General features: G+C 43.0%; 1 protein-coding gene across 5 annotated transcripts in view; it reads left to right on the top strand.

The window, feature by feature from the left end:
* Nucleotides 1-18825, top strand: part of LOC139537102 (steroid hormone receptor ERR1-like) — a 22290-nt gene continuing 3465 nt past the window's right edge. Inside the window, exons 1-7 of one of the 5 annotated variants that reach the window (XM_071338006.1) lie at nt 1-493; nt 13449-13566; nt 16327-16710; nt 16860-16976; nt 17184-17297; nt 17958-18125; nt 18394-18663. In XM_071338006.1, coding sequence (XP_071194107.1) covers nt 16332-16710; nt 16860-16976; nt 17184-17297; nt 17958-18125; nt 18394-18663 — 1048 coding nt within the window. In that variant the 5' untranslated portion in view covers nt 1-493; nt 13449-13566; nt 16327-16331. Of the gene's footprint in view, nt 494-13448; nt 13567-13948; nt 14135-15637; nt 15777-16326; nt 16711-16859; nt 16977-17183; nt 17298-17957; nt 18126-18393; nt 18664-18825 lie in introns of those variants that run through there. The other 4 variants (XM_071338004.1, XM_071338007.1, XM_071338003.1 and 1 more) reach the window with 4 other exon arrangements.

The raw sequence follows: 18825 nt of genomic DNA on the forward strand, positions 1-18825 counted from the left end.
GGGAGGAGAATGGATAAGGGATATACGTAACTAGAACCTCAATTGTAGCAGCGAAGATAATATAGAACACACAGTAGGCTACATAAAGTAACATCAATATGCGGGACTAGGCTGGATAAGAGAATAGCCTATGGATTAAATAGCCTACCAAATTGGGTTGACCAATTGTATCACCTGCAATCAGTCTTTCAACGCTGTGTCCCTTGATACATTGTTTTTATTTTCAAGCAATAATTTTGGAAACATTTTGCGCTACGACTCATCGCCTCTGAGATCCTGCTATTTAAATATAGGCCTACATAAATGTTATATGATTTTTTGGGAAGGGGTTCACGATCTGCATCCAATCTTGTGGCAATGTCGAAAACACCGTGATCTTAACCGTGGCTAAACCGGTCGACATACATCATTGTAGTGGAGTTATCTGTGGCTTCCGTAGCTGCGGTACTGCCTGGGTTGAGAACTATTTCCAGCGATGTTCTCACAAATGCAAGTAAGTATTTCATAATGATTAACATTGTAAATCTGCGCACATATAGTTTACTGTATTACTTCTGAATAATTGGCTCGCACGGTTCCTCTATTCCGCAGCTGATTAACTTTGCGTGACAACGATAATGGTAACCGTGCGTTGCTGTAATAATAAACTACCAAATGCTTTGGCATGTGTGTTGTGTCTCTAGGACTTCGTGACTGATCCAATGAGCAAGACCCACCCCCTCTATAACCTATTGTATATAGCCTACCTGTACTGTCAGTCTTCAGCACAATTTGGTCAACTACAGATTCCCATAAAGTCTACAGCATGTATCAATCCAACCAGATTGGTATGAAATAGAACCAAACAAATGTATAAAGTAGCTTTACTTTAGCGATAGTGGATATGGTTTTTGGACTGCAATTGACTACTTCTGGTTTCTGGACTTTGCCTACCGCATAAAATTATTTTCTCCAGGTAAAGGCTAGTCCTGACCAATTGTCTTTGATGGCATACTGAGTGACAACCATAATTTGAACAGTCTGATGCTTTACACAGTCATGTTCAACACACATACAGTCCAGTTTCTCAACTGCTGTTGAGTTAGTAACCTACATTTAATCGGTGTTCAGAATGCAATTGAATATGCAATGGCGTCAGTTCAGCTAAACCTTGCGTATGGCAAAGCCTACTTTTACATTTTTGGTCTTGAGCCAGCCATTATATATATATACACTAGATGACTGACAGGGGGCACTGTTTTGAAGCCAACGCGCCTCCTTGGCACTCCCTCACCGTTGTAAAACCTATTTTGGAAGCTATAGAAATGCATTTATTAATGTCTACATTTATTTTTGCCACGTTTATTCTACCTAAATTCATACTTTTAAATTATATTGTGTGAGCTAAACATAAAAATGAAATAAAAAATATAGAAACATTTTCCTTAAAGTACACTTTTGGGAAAGTGTTACTGTCCCCACTACAACAACAACATACTTTAAAAACTTGTAATTTTGACACATATTTTTTTCTATTTTAATACTGTAGAATTCCACTCATTCCTATGGAGGACTGATTCTTCTGGGGAGTGCCAATATGACCTACCGGTGGCATAAAAGCCTCTTATTGCCCAATACATAGCATCAGCAATCCAGGGTTTATATACATAATTGTACACAACTGACACCCCTGGAATAGTCTCCCCACGAATGACCTGTGCAAATTATGGCCCTCCAGGACCTGATTGAGATTCCTGATCCAGTATCCCTACACATTGTAAACATAGTACTGGAACTGACCCTGTATATAGATAGTAAGCTTACTTACTTTATCATCTTCTTCTTATTATTATTATTTTTATATCTTGTTTTTTTCTACCTTGTTATTTTTAGTATTACATTGTTATTGATTACTGCATTGTTGGGGTTAGAGCTTGCAAGAATGGTATTTCACTGTGTCTGATGCAGTCGTTTTCAATATCAAATCATTTCTGGGTAACAATGAAGTACCTTACTGTGATTGTTTTCTTTTTTTTTACAATTTTTATTTTAAAACAAAAATATTTTTAGCTGAGAGCAATTTCTCAAACAACAATTTTGCTAGGACTGTCTGGGAATTGTTTTGAGTGGGGAGGGGGAAATTGAAAACGAGCTGTTATTGGCAGAGGTTTGGAACTCTTTCTTATTGGTCTATTAACTAATTTATCCCATGGTGACGTCACCGTGGAAGGCCAAAACTCCCTTTCACCAAAACAGGCTGGAATTTCAGGTGGTCTTTTCAAACAGCTCTCACACTAAAGGACATTATAATTTTCACAATTTCACAGTATTATTCCAACCTCCTATTGTGGAAATATAGTGCATTCAGAAAATATTCAGACCCCGTCCCTTTTCCACATTTTGTTACTTTACAGCCGTATCCTAAAATGGATTAAATAAAAAAATTGCTTCATCAATCTACACACAATACCCCATAATGACAAAGTGAAAACATGTTTTTCAAAATTTTAGCAAATAAAAAAATAATACAAAATTTAAATCAAGTTTACATAAGTATTCAAACCCTTTCCAATGAGACTTGAAATTGAGCTCACGTGCATACTATTTCCACCGATCATCCTTGAGATGTTTATATAACTTGATTGGAGTCCAACTTTTGTAAATTCAAGTGATTGGACATGACTTACAGTTGATGTCGGAAGTTTACATACACCTTAGCCAAAGACATTTAAACTCAGTTTTTCACAATTACTAACATTTAATTATAGTAAAAATTCCCTGTCTTAGGTCAGTTAGGATCACCACTTTATTTTAAGAATGTGAAATGTCAGAATAATAATAGAGAGAATGATTTATTTCAGCTTTTATTTCTTTCATCACATTCCCAGTGGGTCAGAAGTTTACATACACTCAATTAGTATTTGATAGCATTGCCTTTAAATTGTTTAACTTGTGTCAAACATTTCGGGTGGCCTTCCACAAGCTTCCCACAATAAATTGGGTGAATTTTGGCCCATTCCTCCTGACAGAGCTGGAGTAACTGAGTCAGGTTTGTAGTAGAGGTCGACCGATTAATCGGAATGGCCGATTAATTAGGGCCGATTTCAAGTTTACATAACAATCGGTAATCGTCATTTTTGGACACTGATCATGGCCGATTACATTGCACTCCACGAGGAGACTGCGTGGCAGGCTGACTACCTGTTATGTGAGTGCAGCAAGGAGCCAAGGTAAGGTGCTAGCTAGCATTAAACGTATCTTATAAAAAACAATCAATCTTAACATAATCATTAGTTAACTACACATGGTTGATGATATTACTAGTTTATCTAGTTTGTCCTGCGTTGCATATAATCGATGCGGAGCCTGGTCATTTATCATTGAATCACAGCCTACTTCGCCAAACGGGTGATTTAACAAGCACATTCGCGAAAAAACACCTACTTGCACCAATGTGTACCTAACCATAAACATCAACGCCTTTCTTAAAATCAATACACAAGTATATATTTTTAAACCTGCATATTTTGTTAATATTGCCTACTAACATGAATTTCATTTAACTAGGGAAATTGTGTCACTTCTCTTGCGTTCTGTGCAACAGAGTCAGGGTATATGCAGCAGTTTGGGCCGCCTGGCTCGTTGCGAACCGTGAAGACTATTTCTTCCTAACAAAGACAGCCAACTTCGCCAAACGGGGGATAATTTAACAAAAGCGCATTTGCGAAAAAAGCACAATCGTTGCATGAATGTACCTAACCATAAACATCAATGCCTTTCTTAAAATCAATACACAGAAGTATATATTTTTAAACCTGCATATTTAGTTAAAAGAAATTCATCTTAGCAGTCAATATTAAACTAGGGAAATTGTGTCACTTCTCTTGCGTTCATTGCACGCAGAGTCAGGGTATATGCAACAGTTTGGGCCGCCTGGCTCGTTGCGAAGTAATTTGCCAGAATGTTACGTAATTATGACATAACATTGAAGGTTGTGCAATGTAACAGGAATATTTAGACTTACGGATGCCACCCGTTAGATAAAATACGGAACGGTTCTGTATTTCACTGAAAGAATAAACGTTTTATTTTCAAAATGATAGTTTCCGGATTTGACCATATTAATGACCTAAGGCTCGTATTTCTGCGTGTTATCATGTTATAATTAAGTCTATGATTTGATATTTGATAGAGCAGTCTGACTGAGCGGTGGTAGGCAGCAGCAGGCTCGTAAGCATTCATTCAAACAGCACTTTAGTGCGTTTGCCAGCAGCTCTTCGCAATGCTTCAAGCATTGCGCTGTTTATGACTTCAAGCCTATCAACTCCCGAGATTAGGCTGGTGTAATCGATGTAAAATGGCTAGCTAGTTAGCGGGGTGCGCGCTAATAGTGTTTCAAACGTCACTCCCTCTGAGACTTGGAGTAGTTGTTCCCCTTGTCTGCAAGGGTCGCGGCTTTTGTGGAGCGATGGGTAACGATGCTTCGAGGGTGGCTGTTGTCGATGTGTTCCTGGTTCGAGCCCAGGTAGGGGTGAGGAGAGGGACGGAAGCTATACTGTTACACTGGCAATACAAAAGTGCCTATAAGAACATCCAATAGTCAAAGGTATATGAAATACAAATGGTATAGAGAGAAATAGTCCTATAATTCCTATAATAACCTCAACTTAAAACTTCTTACCTGGGAATATTGAAGACTCATGTTAAAACGAACCACCAGCTTTCATATGTTCTCATGTTCTGAGCAAGGAACTTAAACGTTAACTTTTTTACATGGCACATATGGCACTTATACTTTCTTCTCCAACACTTAGTTTTTGCATTATTTAAACCAAATTGAACATGTTTCATTATTTATTTGAGGCTAAATTGATTTGATTGATGTATTATATTAAGTTAAAATAAAAGTTTTCATTCAGAATTGTTGTAATTGTCATTATTACTAATAAATGAATAAATCATTTATTTTTTATTTTTTAATCAGACGATTAATCGGTGTCGGCTTTTTTGGTCCTCCAATAATCGGTATCGGTATTGGCGTTGAAAAATCATAATCGGTCGATTTCTAGTTTGTAGGTCTCCTTGCTCGCACACACTTTTTCAGTTCTGCCCACATATTTTCTATGGGATTGAGGTCAGGGCTTTGTGATGGCCACTCCAATACCTTGACTTTGTTGTCCTTAAGCCATTTTACCACAACTTTGGAAGTATGCTTGGGGTCATTGTCCATTTGGAAGACCAATTTGCGACCAAGCTTTAACTTTCTGACTGATGTCTTGAGATGTTGCTTCAATATAGCTACATAATGTTCCTTCCTCATGATGCCATCTATTTTGTGACGTGCACCAGTCCCTCCTGCAGCAAAGCACCACCACAACATGAAGCTGCCACCCCCGTGCTTCACGGTTGGGATGGTATTCTTCGGCTGGCAAGCCTCCCCCTTTTTTATGGCGGTTTTGGAGCAGTGGCTTCTTCCTTGCTGAGTGGCCTTTCGGGTTATGTTGATATAGGACTCGTTTTACTGTGGACAGAGATACTTTTGTACCGGTTTCCTCCAACATCTTCACAAGGTCCTTTCTGTTGTTCTGGGATTGATTTGCACTTTTTGCACCAAAGTACGTTCATCTCTAGGAGACAGAACGCGTCTCCTTCCTGAGCGGAATGACGGCTGCGTGGTCCCTTGGTGTTTATACTTGCGTACTATTGTTTGTACAGATGAACGTGGTACCTTCAGGAATTTGGAAATTGCTCCCAAGGATGAACCAAACTTGTGGAGGTCTACCATTTTCTTTCTGAGGTCTTGGCTGATTTCCTTTAATTTTCCCATGATGTCAAGCAAAGAGGCACTGAGTTTGAAGGTAGGCCTTGAAATACATCCACAGGTACACCTCCAATTGACTCAAATTATGTCAATTAGCCTATCAGAAGCTTCTAAGGCCATGACATAATTTTCTGGAATTTTCCAAGCTGTTTAAAGGCAGTCAACTTAGTGTATGTAAACTTCTGACCCACTGAAATTGTGATACAGTGAATTATAAGTGAAATAATCTGTCTGTAAACAACTGTTGAAAAAATGACTTGCGTCATGCACACAGTAGATGTCCTAACCGACTTGCCAAAACTATAGTTTGTTAACAAGAAACTTGTGGAGAAGTTGAAAAACTGACTCCAACCTAAGTGTACAGTCATGGCCAAAAGTTTGAGAATGACACAAATATAAATTTTCACAAAGTTTGCTGCTTCAGTCTCTTTAGATATTTTTGTCAGATGTTACTATGGAATACTGAAGTATAATTACAAGCATTTCATAAGTGTCAAAGCCTTGTATTGACAATTACATGAAGTTGATGCAAAGAGTCAATATTTGCAGTGTTGACCCTTCTTTTTCAAGACCTCTGCAATCCGCCCTGGCATGCTGCCAATTAACTTCTTGGCCACATCCTGACTGATGGCAGCCCATTCTTGCATAATCAATGCTTGGAGTTTGTCAGAACTTGTGGTTTGTCTTTGTCCACATGCCTCTTAAGGATTGACCACAAGTTCTCAATGGGATTAAGGTCTGGGGAGTTTCCTGGCCATGGACCCGAAATATCGATGTTTTGTTCCCTGAGCCACTTAGTTATCACTTTTGCCTTATGGCAAGGTGCTCCATCATGCTGGAAAAGGCATTGTTCGTCACCAAACTGTTCCTGGATGGTTGGAAGAAGTTGCTCTCAGAGGATGTGTTGGTACCATTCTTTATTCATGGCTGTGTTCTTAGGCAAAATTGTGAGTGAGCCCACTCCCTTGGCTGAGAAGCAACCCCACACATGAATGGTCTCAGGATGCTTTACTGTTGGCATGACACAGGACTGATGGTAGTGCTCACCTTGTCTTCTCCGGATAAGCTTTTTTCTGGATGCCCCAAACAATCGGAAAGGGGAAATGACTTTACCCCAGTCCTCAGCAGTCCAATCCCTGTACCTTTTGCAGAATATCAGTCTGTCCCCAATGTTTTTCCTGGAGAGAAGTGGCTTCTTTGCTGCCCTTCTTGACACCAAAAGTCTTCGCCTCACTGTGCGTGCAGATGCACTCACACCTGCCTGCTGCCATTCCTGAGCAAGTTCTGTACTGAGGGTGCCCCGATCACGCAGCTGAATCAACTTTAGGAGACGGTCCTGGCGCTTGCTGGACTTTATTGGGCGCCCTGAAGCCTTCTTCACAACAATTGAACCGCTCTCCTTTAAGTTCTTTATGATCCGATAAATGGTTGATTTAGGTGCAATCTTACTGGCAGCAATATCCTTGCCTGTGAAGCCCTTTTTGTGCAAAGCAATGATGACAGCACATGTTTCCTTGCAGGTAACCATGGTTGACAGAGGAAGAACAAGGATTCCAAGCACCACCCTCCTTTAGAAGCATCCAGTCTGTTATTCGAACTCAATCAGCATGACAGAGTGATCTCCAGAGAATCACTGACATGATGTCAGCTGGTCCTTTTGTGGCAGGGCTGAAATGCGGTGGAAATGTTTTTGGGGTTTCAGTTCATTTGCACGGGAAAGAGGGACTTTGCAATTAATTGAAATTCATCTAATCACTCTTCATAACATTCTGGAGTATATGCAAATTGCCATCATACAAACTGAGGCAGCAGATTTTGTGAAAATTAATATTTGTGTCATTCTCAAAACTTTTGGCCACGACTGTATGTAAACTCCTGACTTCAACTGTATATAGACACACCTATATACGGTTCCTCAGTTGACAGTGCATGTCAGAGCAAAAACCAAGTCATGAGGTCGAAGGAATTGTCTGTAGAGCTCCGCGACAGGATTGTGTCGAGGCACAGATCTGGGGAAGGGTACCAAAAAATGTCTTCAGCGTTGAAGGTCCCCAAGAACACAGTCGCCTCCATCATTCTTAAATGGAAGAAGTTTGGAACCACCAAGACTCTTCCTAAAGCTGGCTGCCCGGCCAAACTGAGCATTCTGGGGAGAAGGGTCTTGGTCAGGGAGGTGACCAAGAACCCGATGGTCCCTCTGACAGAGCTCCAGAGTTCCTCTGTGGAGAAGAGAAAACCTTCCAGAAGGACAACCATCTCTGCAGCACTCCACCAATCAGGCCTTTATGGTAGAGTGGCCAGACGGAACCCACTCCTCAGTAAAAGACACGTGCCAGCCTGCTTGGAGTTTGCCAAAAGGCACGTAAAGGACTCTCAGACCATGAGAAACAAGATTCTCTCGTCTGATAAAATCAAGATTGAACTCTTTGGCCTCAATGCCAAGCGTCACATCTGGAGGAAACCTAGCACCATTGGGCGGCGCACAATTGTCCCAGCGTCGTCCGGGTTTGGCCGGTGTAGGCCGTCATTGTAAATAAGAATTTGTACTTAACTGACTTGCCTAGTTAAATAAAGGCTACATTTAAAACATTTAAAAATCCCAACGGTGAAGCATGGTGGTGGCAGCATCATGCTGTGGGGATGTTTTTCAGTGGCAGGGACTGGGAGATTAGTCAGGATCGAGGGAAAGATGAACGGAGCAAAGTACAGAGAGATCCTTAATGAAAACCACTCCAGAGCACTCAGGACCTGACTGGGGCGAAGGTTCACGTTCCAACAGGACAACAACCCTAAGCACACAGCCAAGACAACGCAGGAGTGGCTTCGGGACAAGTCTCCGAGTGTCCTTGAGTGGCCCAGCCAAAGCCCGGACTTGAACCTGATCTAACATCTCTGGAGACCTGAAAATAGCTGTGCAGCGACGCTCCCCATCCAACCTGACAGAGCTTGAGAGGATCTACAGAGAAGAATGGGAGAAACTTCCCAAATACATTTACATTTAAGTCATTTAGCAGACGCTCTTATCCAGAGCGACTTACAAATTGGTGCATTCACCTTATGATATCCAGTGGAACAACCACTTTACAATAGTGCATCTAACTCTTTTAAGGGGGGGGGGGGTTAGAAGGATTACTTTATCCTATCCTAGGTATTCCTTAAAGAGGTGGGGTTTCAGGTGTCTCCGGAAGGTGGTGATTGACTCCGCTGACCTGGCGTCGTGAGGGAGTTTGTTCCACCATTGGGGTGCCAGAGCAGCGAACAGTTTTGACTGGGCTGAGCGGGAACTGTACTTCCTCAGAGGTAGGGAGGCGAGCAGGCCAGAGGTGGATGAACGCAGTGCCCTTGTTTGGGTGTAGGGCCTGATCAGAGCCTGAAGGTACGGAGGTGCCGTTCCCCTCACAGCTCCGTAGGCAAGCACCATGGTCTTGTAGCGGATGCGAGCTTCAACTGGAAGCCAGTGGAGAGAGCGGAGGAGCGGGGTGACGTGAGAGAACTTGGGAAAGTTGAACACCAGACGGGCTGCGGCGTTCTGGATGAGTTGTAGGGGTTTAATGGCACAGGCAGGGAGCCCAGCCAACAGCGAGTTGCAGTAATCCAGACGGGAGATGACAAGTGCCTGGATTAGGACCTGCGCCGCTTCCTGCGTGAGGCAGGGTCGTACTCTGCGAATGTTGTAGAGCATGAACCTACAGGAACGGGTCACCGCCTTGATGTTAGTTGAGAACGACAGGGTGTTGTCCAGGATCACGCCAAGGTTCTTAGCACTCTGGGAGGAGGACACAATGGAGTTGTCAACCGTGATGGCGAGATCATGGAACGGGCAGTCCTTCCCCGGGAGGAAGAGCAGCTCCGTCTTGCCGAGGTTCAGCTTGAGGTGGTGATCCGTCATCCACACTGATATGTCTGCCAGACATGCAGAGATGCGATTCACCACCTGGTTATCAGAGGGGGGAAAGGAGAAGATTAATTGTGTGTCGTCTGCATAGCAATGATAGGAGAGACCATGTGAGGATATGACAGAGCCAAGTGACTTGGTGTATAGCGAGAATAGGAGAGGGCCTAGAACAGAGCCCTGGGGGACACCAGTGGTGAGAGCACGTGGTGCGGAGACAGATTCTCGCCACGCCACCTGGTAGGAGCGACCTGTCAGGTAGGACGCAATCCAAGCGTGGGCCGCGCCGGAGATGCCCAGCTCGGAGAGGGTGGAGAGGAGGATCTGATGGTTCACAGTATCAAAGGCAGCCGATAGGTCTAGAAGGATGAGAGCAGAGGAGAGAGAGTTAGCTTTAGCAGTGCGGAGCGCCTCCGTGACACAGAGAAGAGCAGTCTCAGTTGAATGACTAGTCTTGAAACCTGACTGATTTGGATCAAGAAGGTCATTCTGAGAGAGATAGCAGGAGAGCTGGCCAAGGACGGCACGTTCAAGAGTTTTGGAGAGAAAAGAAAGAAGGGATACTGGTCTGTAGTTGTTGACATCGGAGGGATCGAGTGTAGGTTTTTTCAGAAGGGGTGCAACTCAACAAAAAAATACAGGTGTGCCAAGCTTGTAGCGTCATTCCCATGAAGACTTGAGGCTGTAATCGCTGCCAAAGGTGCTTCAACAAAGTAAAGGGTCTGAATACTTACGTAAATGTGATATTTCAGTTTTTGCTTGGTCATTATGGGGTATTATGTGTAGATTGATGAGGGAAAAAAACAATTTAATCCATTTTAGAATAAAGCTGTAACGTAACAAAGTGGAAAAAGTGAAGGGGTCTGAATACTTTCTGAATGCAATGTATATCTAAAACATAGGAAAATCATATTTTTGACTGCAATGGGCCTGTAAGAAGCCATAATGTACAGACTATGTAAACATAAATGGTACCATAGATCTTTCAGAATACAAGTGTATGCGTGAGATTGAGATAACGAGCAGCACAAGTTCCGGTGCTTTTGACAATCACGATTTTGCAGGTGTTAGCATCTTTCGAATTTTGGAAGGGGAGGGGACAATTGGCCCATAGACTTGTCTGTAACTTACAAAGAGAGAGAGTGGAGCTCTTCGTTCTGGTTCCGAATCCTCGTTCTATTTCTTATCTTTACACGTATGGACACAGAACTTAATCGAGCATCTGACCAATTACACATGAAGCAATAATCCCATTTTGCAATTAACCTTTCACCAGTCTGAGATAAGTGGGCAAGGCCCACTTCTGCTGTCCTCAATGTCTCCAGTGTGGCACATGCAAAGCTTTCATGAACTTTATATATGTCATACTCCTCAGTCCTCACTTACACAGAACAACAGTTGTGCTGTAATAGTTCTTACTCTGAGATAAGGAACATTTACATACAGTTCCAGTCAAAAGTCTGAACACACCTACTCATTCAAGGGTTTTTCTTTATTTGTACTATTTTCTACATTGTAGAATAGTGATGACATCAAAATGACGAAATAGCACAAATTGAATCATGTGGTAACCAAAAAAGTGTTAAACAAATCAAAATACATTTTATATTCTTCAAAGTAGCCACCCTTTGCCTTCATGACAGCATTGCACACTCTTGGCATTCTCTCAACCAGCTTCACATGGTTGAAGGAGTTCCCACATATACTGAGCACTTGTTGGCTGCTTTTCCTTCACTATGCGGTCCAACTCATCCCAAACCATCTCAATTGGGTTGAGGTCGGGTGATTATGGAGGCCAGGTCATCTGATGCAGCACCATCACTCTCCTTCTTCTCCTCTTTGTGAGACGCCGAGTAGGTGAACGGATGATCTCCACATGTGTGGTTCCCACTGTGAAGCATGGAAGAGGAGGTGTGATGGTGTGGGGGTTCTTTGCTGGTGACACTGTCAGTGATTTATTTTGAATTCAAGGCACACTTAACCAGCATGGCTACCACAGCATTCTGCAGCGATACGCCATCCCATCTGGTTTGCATTAAGTGGGACTATCATTAGTTTTTCAACAGGACAATGACCCAAAACACACCTCCAGGCTGTGTAAAGGCTATTTGACCAAAAAGGAGAGTGATGGAGTGCTGCATCAGATGACCTGGCCTCCACAATCACCTGACCTCAACCCAATTGAGATGGTTTGGGATGAGTTGGACCGCAAGAAGAAGGAAAAGCAGCCAACAAGTGCTCAGTATATATGGGAACTCTTTCAAGTCTGTTGGAAAACCATTCAGTGTGAAGCTGGTTGACAGAATGCCAAGAGTGTGCAAAGCTGTCATGAAGGCAAAGGGTGGCTACTTTGAAGAATATAAAATGTATTTTGATTTGTTTAACACTTTTTTGGTTACTACATTATTCCATATGTGTTATTTCATAGTTCTGATGTCTTCACTATTATTCTACAATGCAGAAAATTGTAAAAATAAAGAAAAACCCTTGAATGAGTAGGTGTGTCCAAACTTTTGACTGGTACAGTATATAGTTAACTAAAAAAAACTAATACCAGACAAAGGAAGTAGAGACAGAAGGGTCTTTTGATGATGCTGTTGACATTGTGTTTGAAGTGTCAACTGTCAAGATAGGTTTACTGTGCTCAGAGCTCACAATGGTCATTCAAAGCCTTTTTAACCTTTTCATAATGTACTAGATGAGCTATAATCATGCAGAACTTGTGTTAGTAAACAGATGACGCTATCTAGAAACTGTTTTAGACTTGTTATTTGTCTGTCGGGTAAACTGGATCGTTTTAAAGCTTCACTTTAAATTAAACTAGTGTGATGCGTGTGAACAATAGTTATGGCACTGTGTCATATCCCAAAGACAAGTATTTTTTTTTACCTCAAATATGAAAATGTTATACTTAGACATGTAAATCAGAGATATTTTATAATTATATATTTTACCCAGTAATATACCCATTTTGTCATCTTATCCCCTAACATTTCTTCCAATATTTGTTTTGCCCCCTTCTCTCAAAACTTTGAATTATCACCCAATGTAAGCCTTGTGTGTGTGTGTGCATGTGTGTGAGAGAGGCAGAATTGCAGTTACTCTATCTGTCCTTCAAGCTTTCCTGTGACTTTGACCTTTGGAATGTGTTAGAGGGTGTGAGTAAGGGGGAGGGGTGGTTGGGTGTAGTGTGCAGAAACATGTGCTTGAGTACTTGTATGGTAATGAGAAAAGGCTACTGCAATGAGCTAAATTGTGCCTGTGAGAAAGTCAAAGCAATGGTTTCGACTTCTGTCAGCAATTTAAACCAAATGGTGTTGATGAAGAGAACAGGACAAAGTGTATGATACAGTCACTCAGTTATACCTTACTATTTGGTTTAGAGATAAGGAGTAGCTTAGTAGTTTTACAAAGCTTTTCACAAATCTCTGTAACTCTCTTTCTCCAACACACACTTTCTTGGCTAAACATTTCCATACCCTAATAAGCTTGAAACACCTAGACAGAGTGCTTAAAATACGATTGAGTCCTCCATGACAAGGATGAATGCTAGCATCTCCAGGCTTATGTTGGATAAAGCAACATTTATGTATAGTGTTGGAGTTAAGATTTAGAAAATATAAAGTCAGAATTGGGAGACCAAGAGTTAATGTGTTATGTCCTTGTCCTGTGATACACTCTTCAGGACACATGAACATGCACATAATAAGACATGGCGTGAGGAGAAATCAGTAAATGTTTTGTTTGCCTTCTTAGGTTTCCTAATAATTGGACTGTTCTACCCAGACCATTGCCACAATTCTAAACCAATAGAAAGTGAGTGGGGTTACCAGCAGAAGAGACCAATAAGGCTTTCCTGCAGCACAGCACACAGGTAATTGCTTTTTCTATGGCCTTTAATCAAATCTGAACCACCAATAATTATGGATGTAAAATAGCCAGTGATCTAAATATTGCTGTTGTGAAGTTGTATGCTGAAACTATTTTGAAGATATGGTCAAACTGATTGATTTTAAGCACTAAGATAAAGCGTTGGCCTATACACTCTCAGCCTGTGGACAAACTTCATAAAAGTTTGAGGAGTTGAATTATTTCACAGATCAGAAGGTAAAGTGTTTTATTTTTTCCCCCTGCCTTTTGTCATATGCAGCGAACTGTAGTAGCCACTACCCCATTACTGTGTCACCCTTGTCTGTCATTGAAATATTATTAGCTACTTCCTATCATGCAAGAGACCTCCCATCTCCCAATCCTGTCTGAAAACCAACATTTGAATTCGACACGTTTTTAGAAGCGTTATAGCGCGTTAGCTACGTTGTGTATCCTGTCAACACAAACGCCCGTGATAATATCGCCGAGGGCAACCTGATACTTGGGGAACTCAAGGTACCTTGAGGGAGTTGGCTAGTTAGTTTGGTAACTAACTAGCTAGCTAGCTAGAAGTAAGTTGATGTCACCTGATGAGGAAAGCCAACACATAATAATGGCATGCTAGCTAGCTACTGCCTGGTTATTTTCTTTAGCACTTAAACTTGTGATTAACTAACTTTAGCTACCTAGCTGTTAACTAACGTAAATGTACGTTTTCCATTCAGCTAAATACCTGAACATCCACACAGATCTTAATAGTTAATATTTGCCGAAAGGCTAGTTGTCTTGAGGATGTACAAACGCCACACATGGAACTTCAAACAACGTCCTCTCTGGACAGCTTTAAAAATAAAGTAAAAATATGTTTGATGTCCTCTGTGCCCATATGAATAACCCCTATGATGTAACTGGAATGATGAGATAGATGTTCTTCTTTTATGTTTTTGTTTTATTATTTCACTGCCATACTGTGTTCGATCTTATATAGCCATCTTGTCTCAAGAGGACCACAATGGAAATAAGTCCCAGACTTTATTGTGTGTTATCCTCGATGATTTTATTCATGTGCATGTATGGCTTTTAAGTTTTATGTGTGTTTGTTTTTTTAAATGGTCGAATTAATAAACTAAACTAACGGCTAACTGTGATAACTAGCTGTAACGTTAGCTAATTGTATAGCCAAATTCCTCATAAATTCTAGCAACATAATAGGGATGTGGCATTAATTTTCTTATTATCCTCACTCTTTCCTTTACCTGCTCGGTGGCATTCATTTTGTTATTGTCCTCACTCTTTCCTTTATCTGCTCAACCTGCCTCTTTCACAATCTCACGAATGGCTTTGCCCGGCTTCAAGTACATTCAAATAGCTAGCAAATGCATTGCTGCTAACACCTTTAGCTTGCTACCTAGCTAACTCTTACGTACACATTTCTCTTACGTACACAAATGCCGGGGGCGTGAAGACCTCCCGGCATTTGTCAGATCATTTACATGTCTGTTTTGGCACTTCAAGTCTAAGACATGTTAATTTGTGAAGTCTGGAAAGTATTTTTATATGTAGCTAGGGATCATCATTATCAGACAATGTTAATTATTGAATATCTTCACAAATGATGGGGAATTAATACATGGGAAATAAATTGTCATCCATGCCAAATGTGGGAGCTACAACAGCCGTACAATCTTTACACTGTAGTAGGGTGGAGTAGTAATATAAACGTTGACATGTTATGTAAAGGCGTAAAGATTACAGGCCAGAGTGTACAGCGTTTGAGAAGCATTGGGCCACTGAACCAACAGAAGTACTATGTCCCACATTTCACCACCTGCTGAGTTGTGGAAAGCAGGAGTCGGGGTAAACCCAGTGGCCTACAGTCTAGAGTTCAGACAGAAATTCCCCGTTTCACACTATCCCTGTCTGTGTGCTGTCATAATCCCAGAATCTCTGTATTTGAAGTTACATTTTTACATTGCATTTTGAAAGTGTTCTCTTTCTTCAATTGTTCAGATGATTAAGTGAATTGTACAATCGCCCTTGCAAAAGTGTCATCATTCAATAGAACACAGAATTGCCTCTGATGCTGTCTCTAGGTTCTGGTGGGACATAATGGAGAGTCGTCCATCTCCTTACTGGGAATTCCTTATGTGGGTTTCATCAAGGGATTGCTGCTCTTCTGCTGTGGATTAATTACCCTAATCTGGAGAGGGCAGAGTAGGTTGGAGCTGGGATTATGGTCTCTCGCACAGCACTTAGCACAAACATACAGTACTCCCACACGCACGCACAAACACTCTCACTTGCCCTTCACTCCCCATTCTCTGTCTCTTCAAAATATCCCATTATTATTATGTCAGATTATGCTTTGCTGGTTTGCAGCAGCCATTTTTCTTATAGGCTACTTGTTGTTGCGCAGTATATTTATTTATTTATAGGGCGGCAGTGGCATGTCAGTTAAGAACAAATTCTTATTTACAATGACGGCCTAGGAACAGTGGGTTAAGTGCCTCGTTCAGGGGAAGAACAACAGACTTCGACCTTGTCAGCTCGGGGATTCGATCTAGCAACCTTTCGGTTACTGGCCCAACACTCTAACCACTAGGCTATCTGCCAGGATTGATGATTGTCCTGGTTGTCTAGAGGGGTCTATTGATACTAAAATGTAATGAAAGGATGGCACATTAGAAGTGGGTGTGTGACAGTCTAATACCTCTGTCTCACTTTTTTCCCTCCCACCCCCTCCCATCTCTCCCTCCATCTGCAGTGATCATGTCTTCCAGGGAGCGTCGGTCAGACCTGTACATCAAGGCAGAGCCCAGCAGTCCAGAGGGAGGTGGTGGGGGCCGGGCCAGCCCAGGGGGAGCCTCCTCAGACTCCTCCCAGAGTGGTGGAGGTGGAAATAGAAGAGACGGGGTTGGGCGCTACTCACCCCCTCTGTACACCCCAGCCCTGCGCTGCCACTTCAAGGAGGAGGGTGGGGATGGGGTGGAGGAGGGATCCACAGGTAGCGGAGGAGGGCGGTGCAAGTATGCCCTGAGCACGCTACCTAAGAGACTGTGTTTAGTATGTGGAGACGTAGCCTCTGGCTACCACTACGGTGTAGCCTCGTGTGAAGCCTGCAAGGCCTTTTTCAAGAGAACCATCCAGGGTAAGGATGCTTGTGGGGGTGAAGTTGAGTGTGTGTCAGTATAAGGATTGAAATGGGGTAGACCTTGATTGCTTTGACAAAAGTCTCATATCGCTGTTTCTTCCTTCTCGTCTCTCTGTCCTTCTTTCCACCTCCTTGCCTTACCTAAGGTAACATTGAATATAGCTGTCCGGCGTCAAACGAATGTGAGATCACCAAGAGGCGCAGAAAGGCTTGCCAGGCGTGCCGCTTCACCAAGTGCCTCAAAGTGGGCATGCTGAAAGAGGGTGAGCGTATGATCCAGAGCCCTTAACTAGTGGACCGGTCTGGTCTGGAGGCACTGTTTGATGCCGTGTGACAAGTAGTTATTTGATTAAGATCTGCCTCTTTATCTCCATACTTCTCCAAGCAAAGGGAGCTTGTTTGTCTCTCTTTCTCTCTCCCCTACTCTCTTTATCACGCTCTCTTCATTGTTGCGGTGTTGTGTGTCGCAGGAGTCCGTCTGGACCGAGTCAGAGGTGGGAGGCAGAAGTATAAAAGACGTCCAGAGATGGAGAGCGCGACCTATCAGAGTGCCCCTTTACCGCTTAGGAAGGAAGGAGAGAAAGGTAAGGAAGGGACTGAGAAGACCTTGTCAGGTTTTGTCTTGAAAGAACACAACTGTGGGCCTCCCGAGTGGCGCAGTGGTCTAGGGTACTGCATCGCAGTGCTAGCTGTGGCACTAGAGATTCTGGGTTCAAGTCCAGGCTCTGTTGCAGCCGGCCGTGACCGGGTGACCCATGGGGCGGCGCACAATTGGCCCAGCGTCGTCTGGGTTAGGGGAGGGTTTGGCCGGCAGGGATGTCCTTGTCCCATCACACACTAGCGACTCCTGTGTTGGGCTGGGTGTAGTGCACGCTGACACGGCTGCCAGGTGTATGGTGTTTCCTCTGACACATTGGTGTGGCTGGCTTCCTTGTTAAGTGGGCATTGTGTCAAGAAGCAGTGTGTCTTGGTTGGGTTCTGTTTCGGAAGATGCACAGCTATTGACCTTCGCGTCTCCCGAGTCCGTACGGGAGTTGCAGCAATGAGACAAGACTGTAACTATAAATTGGATGCCACATAATTGGGGAGAAAAAGGGGCAAAAAGAAAGAACACAACTGTGCAGGCAAGTTTTCTAAAGAGCCCTCATTTCCCAACAGAACCATTATATTAACAAAATATATTTAGTTTTATGGTAAATGTAGCTGTTGTGCCATAATGCTTGCTTTCTGTGTGTGTGACCCAGGATCCTCCAACATCATTGTGTCCCACCTCCTGGTGGCAGAGCCAGAGAAACTGTTTGCCATGCCTGACCCCCTGCAGCCTGATACGGCTCAGCGCACACTAACCACTCTCTGTGACCTCGCCGACCGCGAACTGGTCGTCATCATTGGCTGGGCCAAACACATCCCCGGTAAGGGGGGCAGGGAAGAGGGGTGGGTGGGGGAGGGAGATTGGCATGGGAAGAGAATGGAGGAGTGTAGGAATGTAGTATGGGTCTACGGTGAAATAAGTTGGTTGGAACTAGCCCTCAGCACTTATCAGTAGCCCTGCAGTGGTTCACTATGTCTTATTCAGGGACTAGAATGCTGTCTCTTTGTATCAGCTGTCTGCCTAGTGATTGAGCAGTCAGTCTGCTCTAACCCTAACCCTCCCTCCCCTTCATGTGTCCACCCTTGCAGGCTTCCTGTCGCTGTCCCTGGCAGACCAGATGTCGGTGCTGCAGTCGGTGTGGCTGGAGGTGCTGGTGCTGGGTGTGGCCTTCCGCTCCCTAGGCTGTGAGGATGAGGTAGTGTTCGCAGAGGACTTTGTCCTTGATGAGGAGATGTCTCGCGTGGCTGGACTGACAGAGCTCAACGCAGCCGTCAGCCAGCTGGCCCGACGCTTCCGCTCCCTGCAGCTGGACCGGGAGGAGTTTGTCATGCTCAAAGCCATTGCACTCACCAACTCAGGTAAACTAGCTATACAGAAGTATAATCATAGAATATCCATCCAATCAGCATTATGTGGAGTGACAATACATGAAAATGTGATGAAAGCAGTAGGTGAGACTGAAATATCGAACCCTCCATATGTACAATTAGTTACTAATATGACAACATTCTTTATTTGAA

Source organism: Salvelinus alpinus, chromosome 13 (assembly GCF_045679555.1).
Source record: "Salvelinus alpinus chromosome 13, SLU_Salpinus.1, whole genome shotgun sequence".
Classification (NCBI taxonomy): domain Eukaryota; kingdom Metazoa; phylum Chordata; class Actinopteri; order Salmoniformes; family Salmonidae; genus Salvelinus; species Salvelinus alpinus.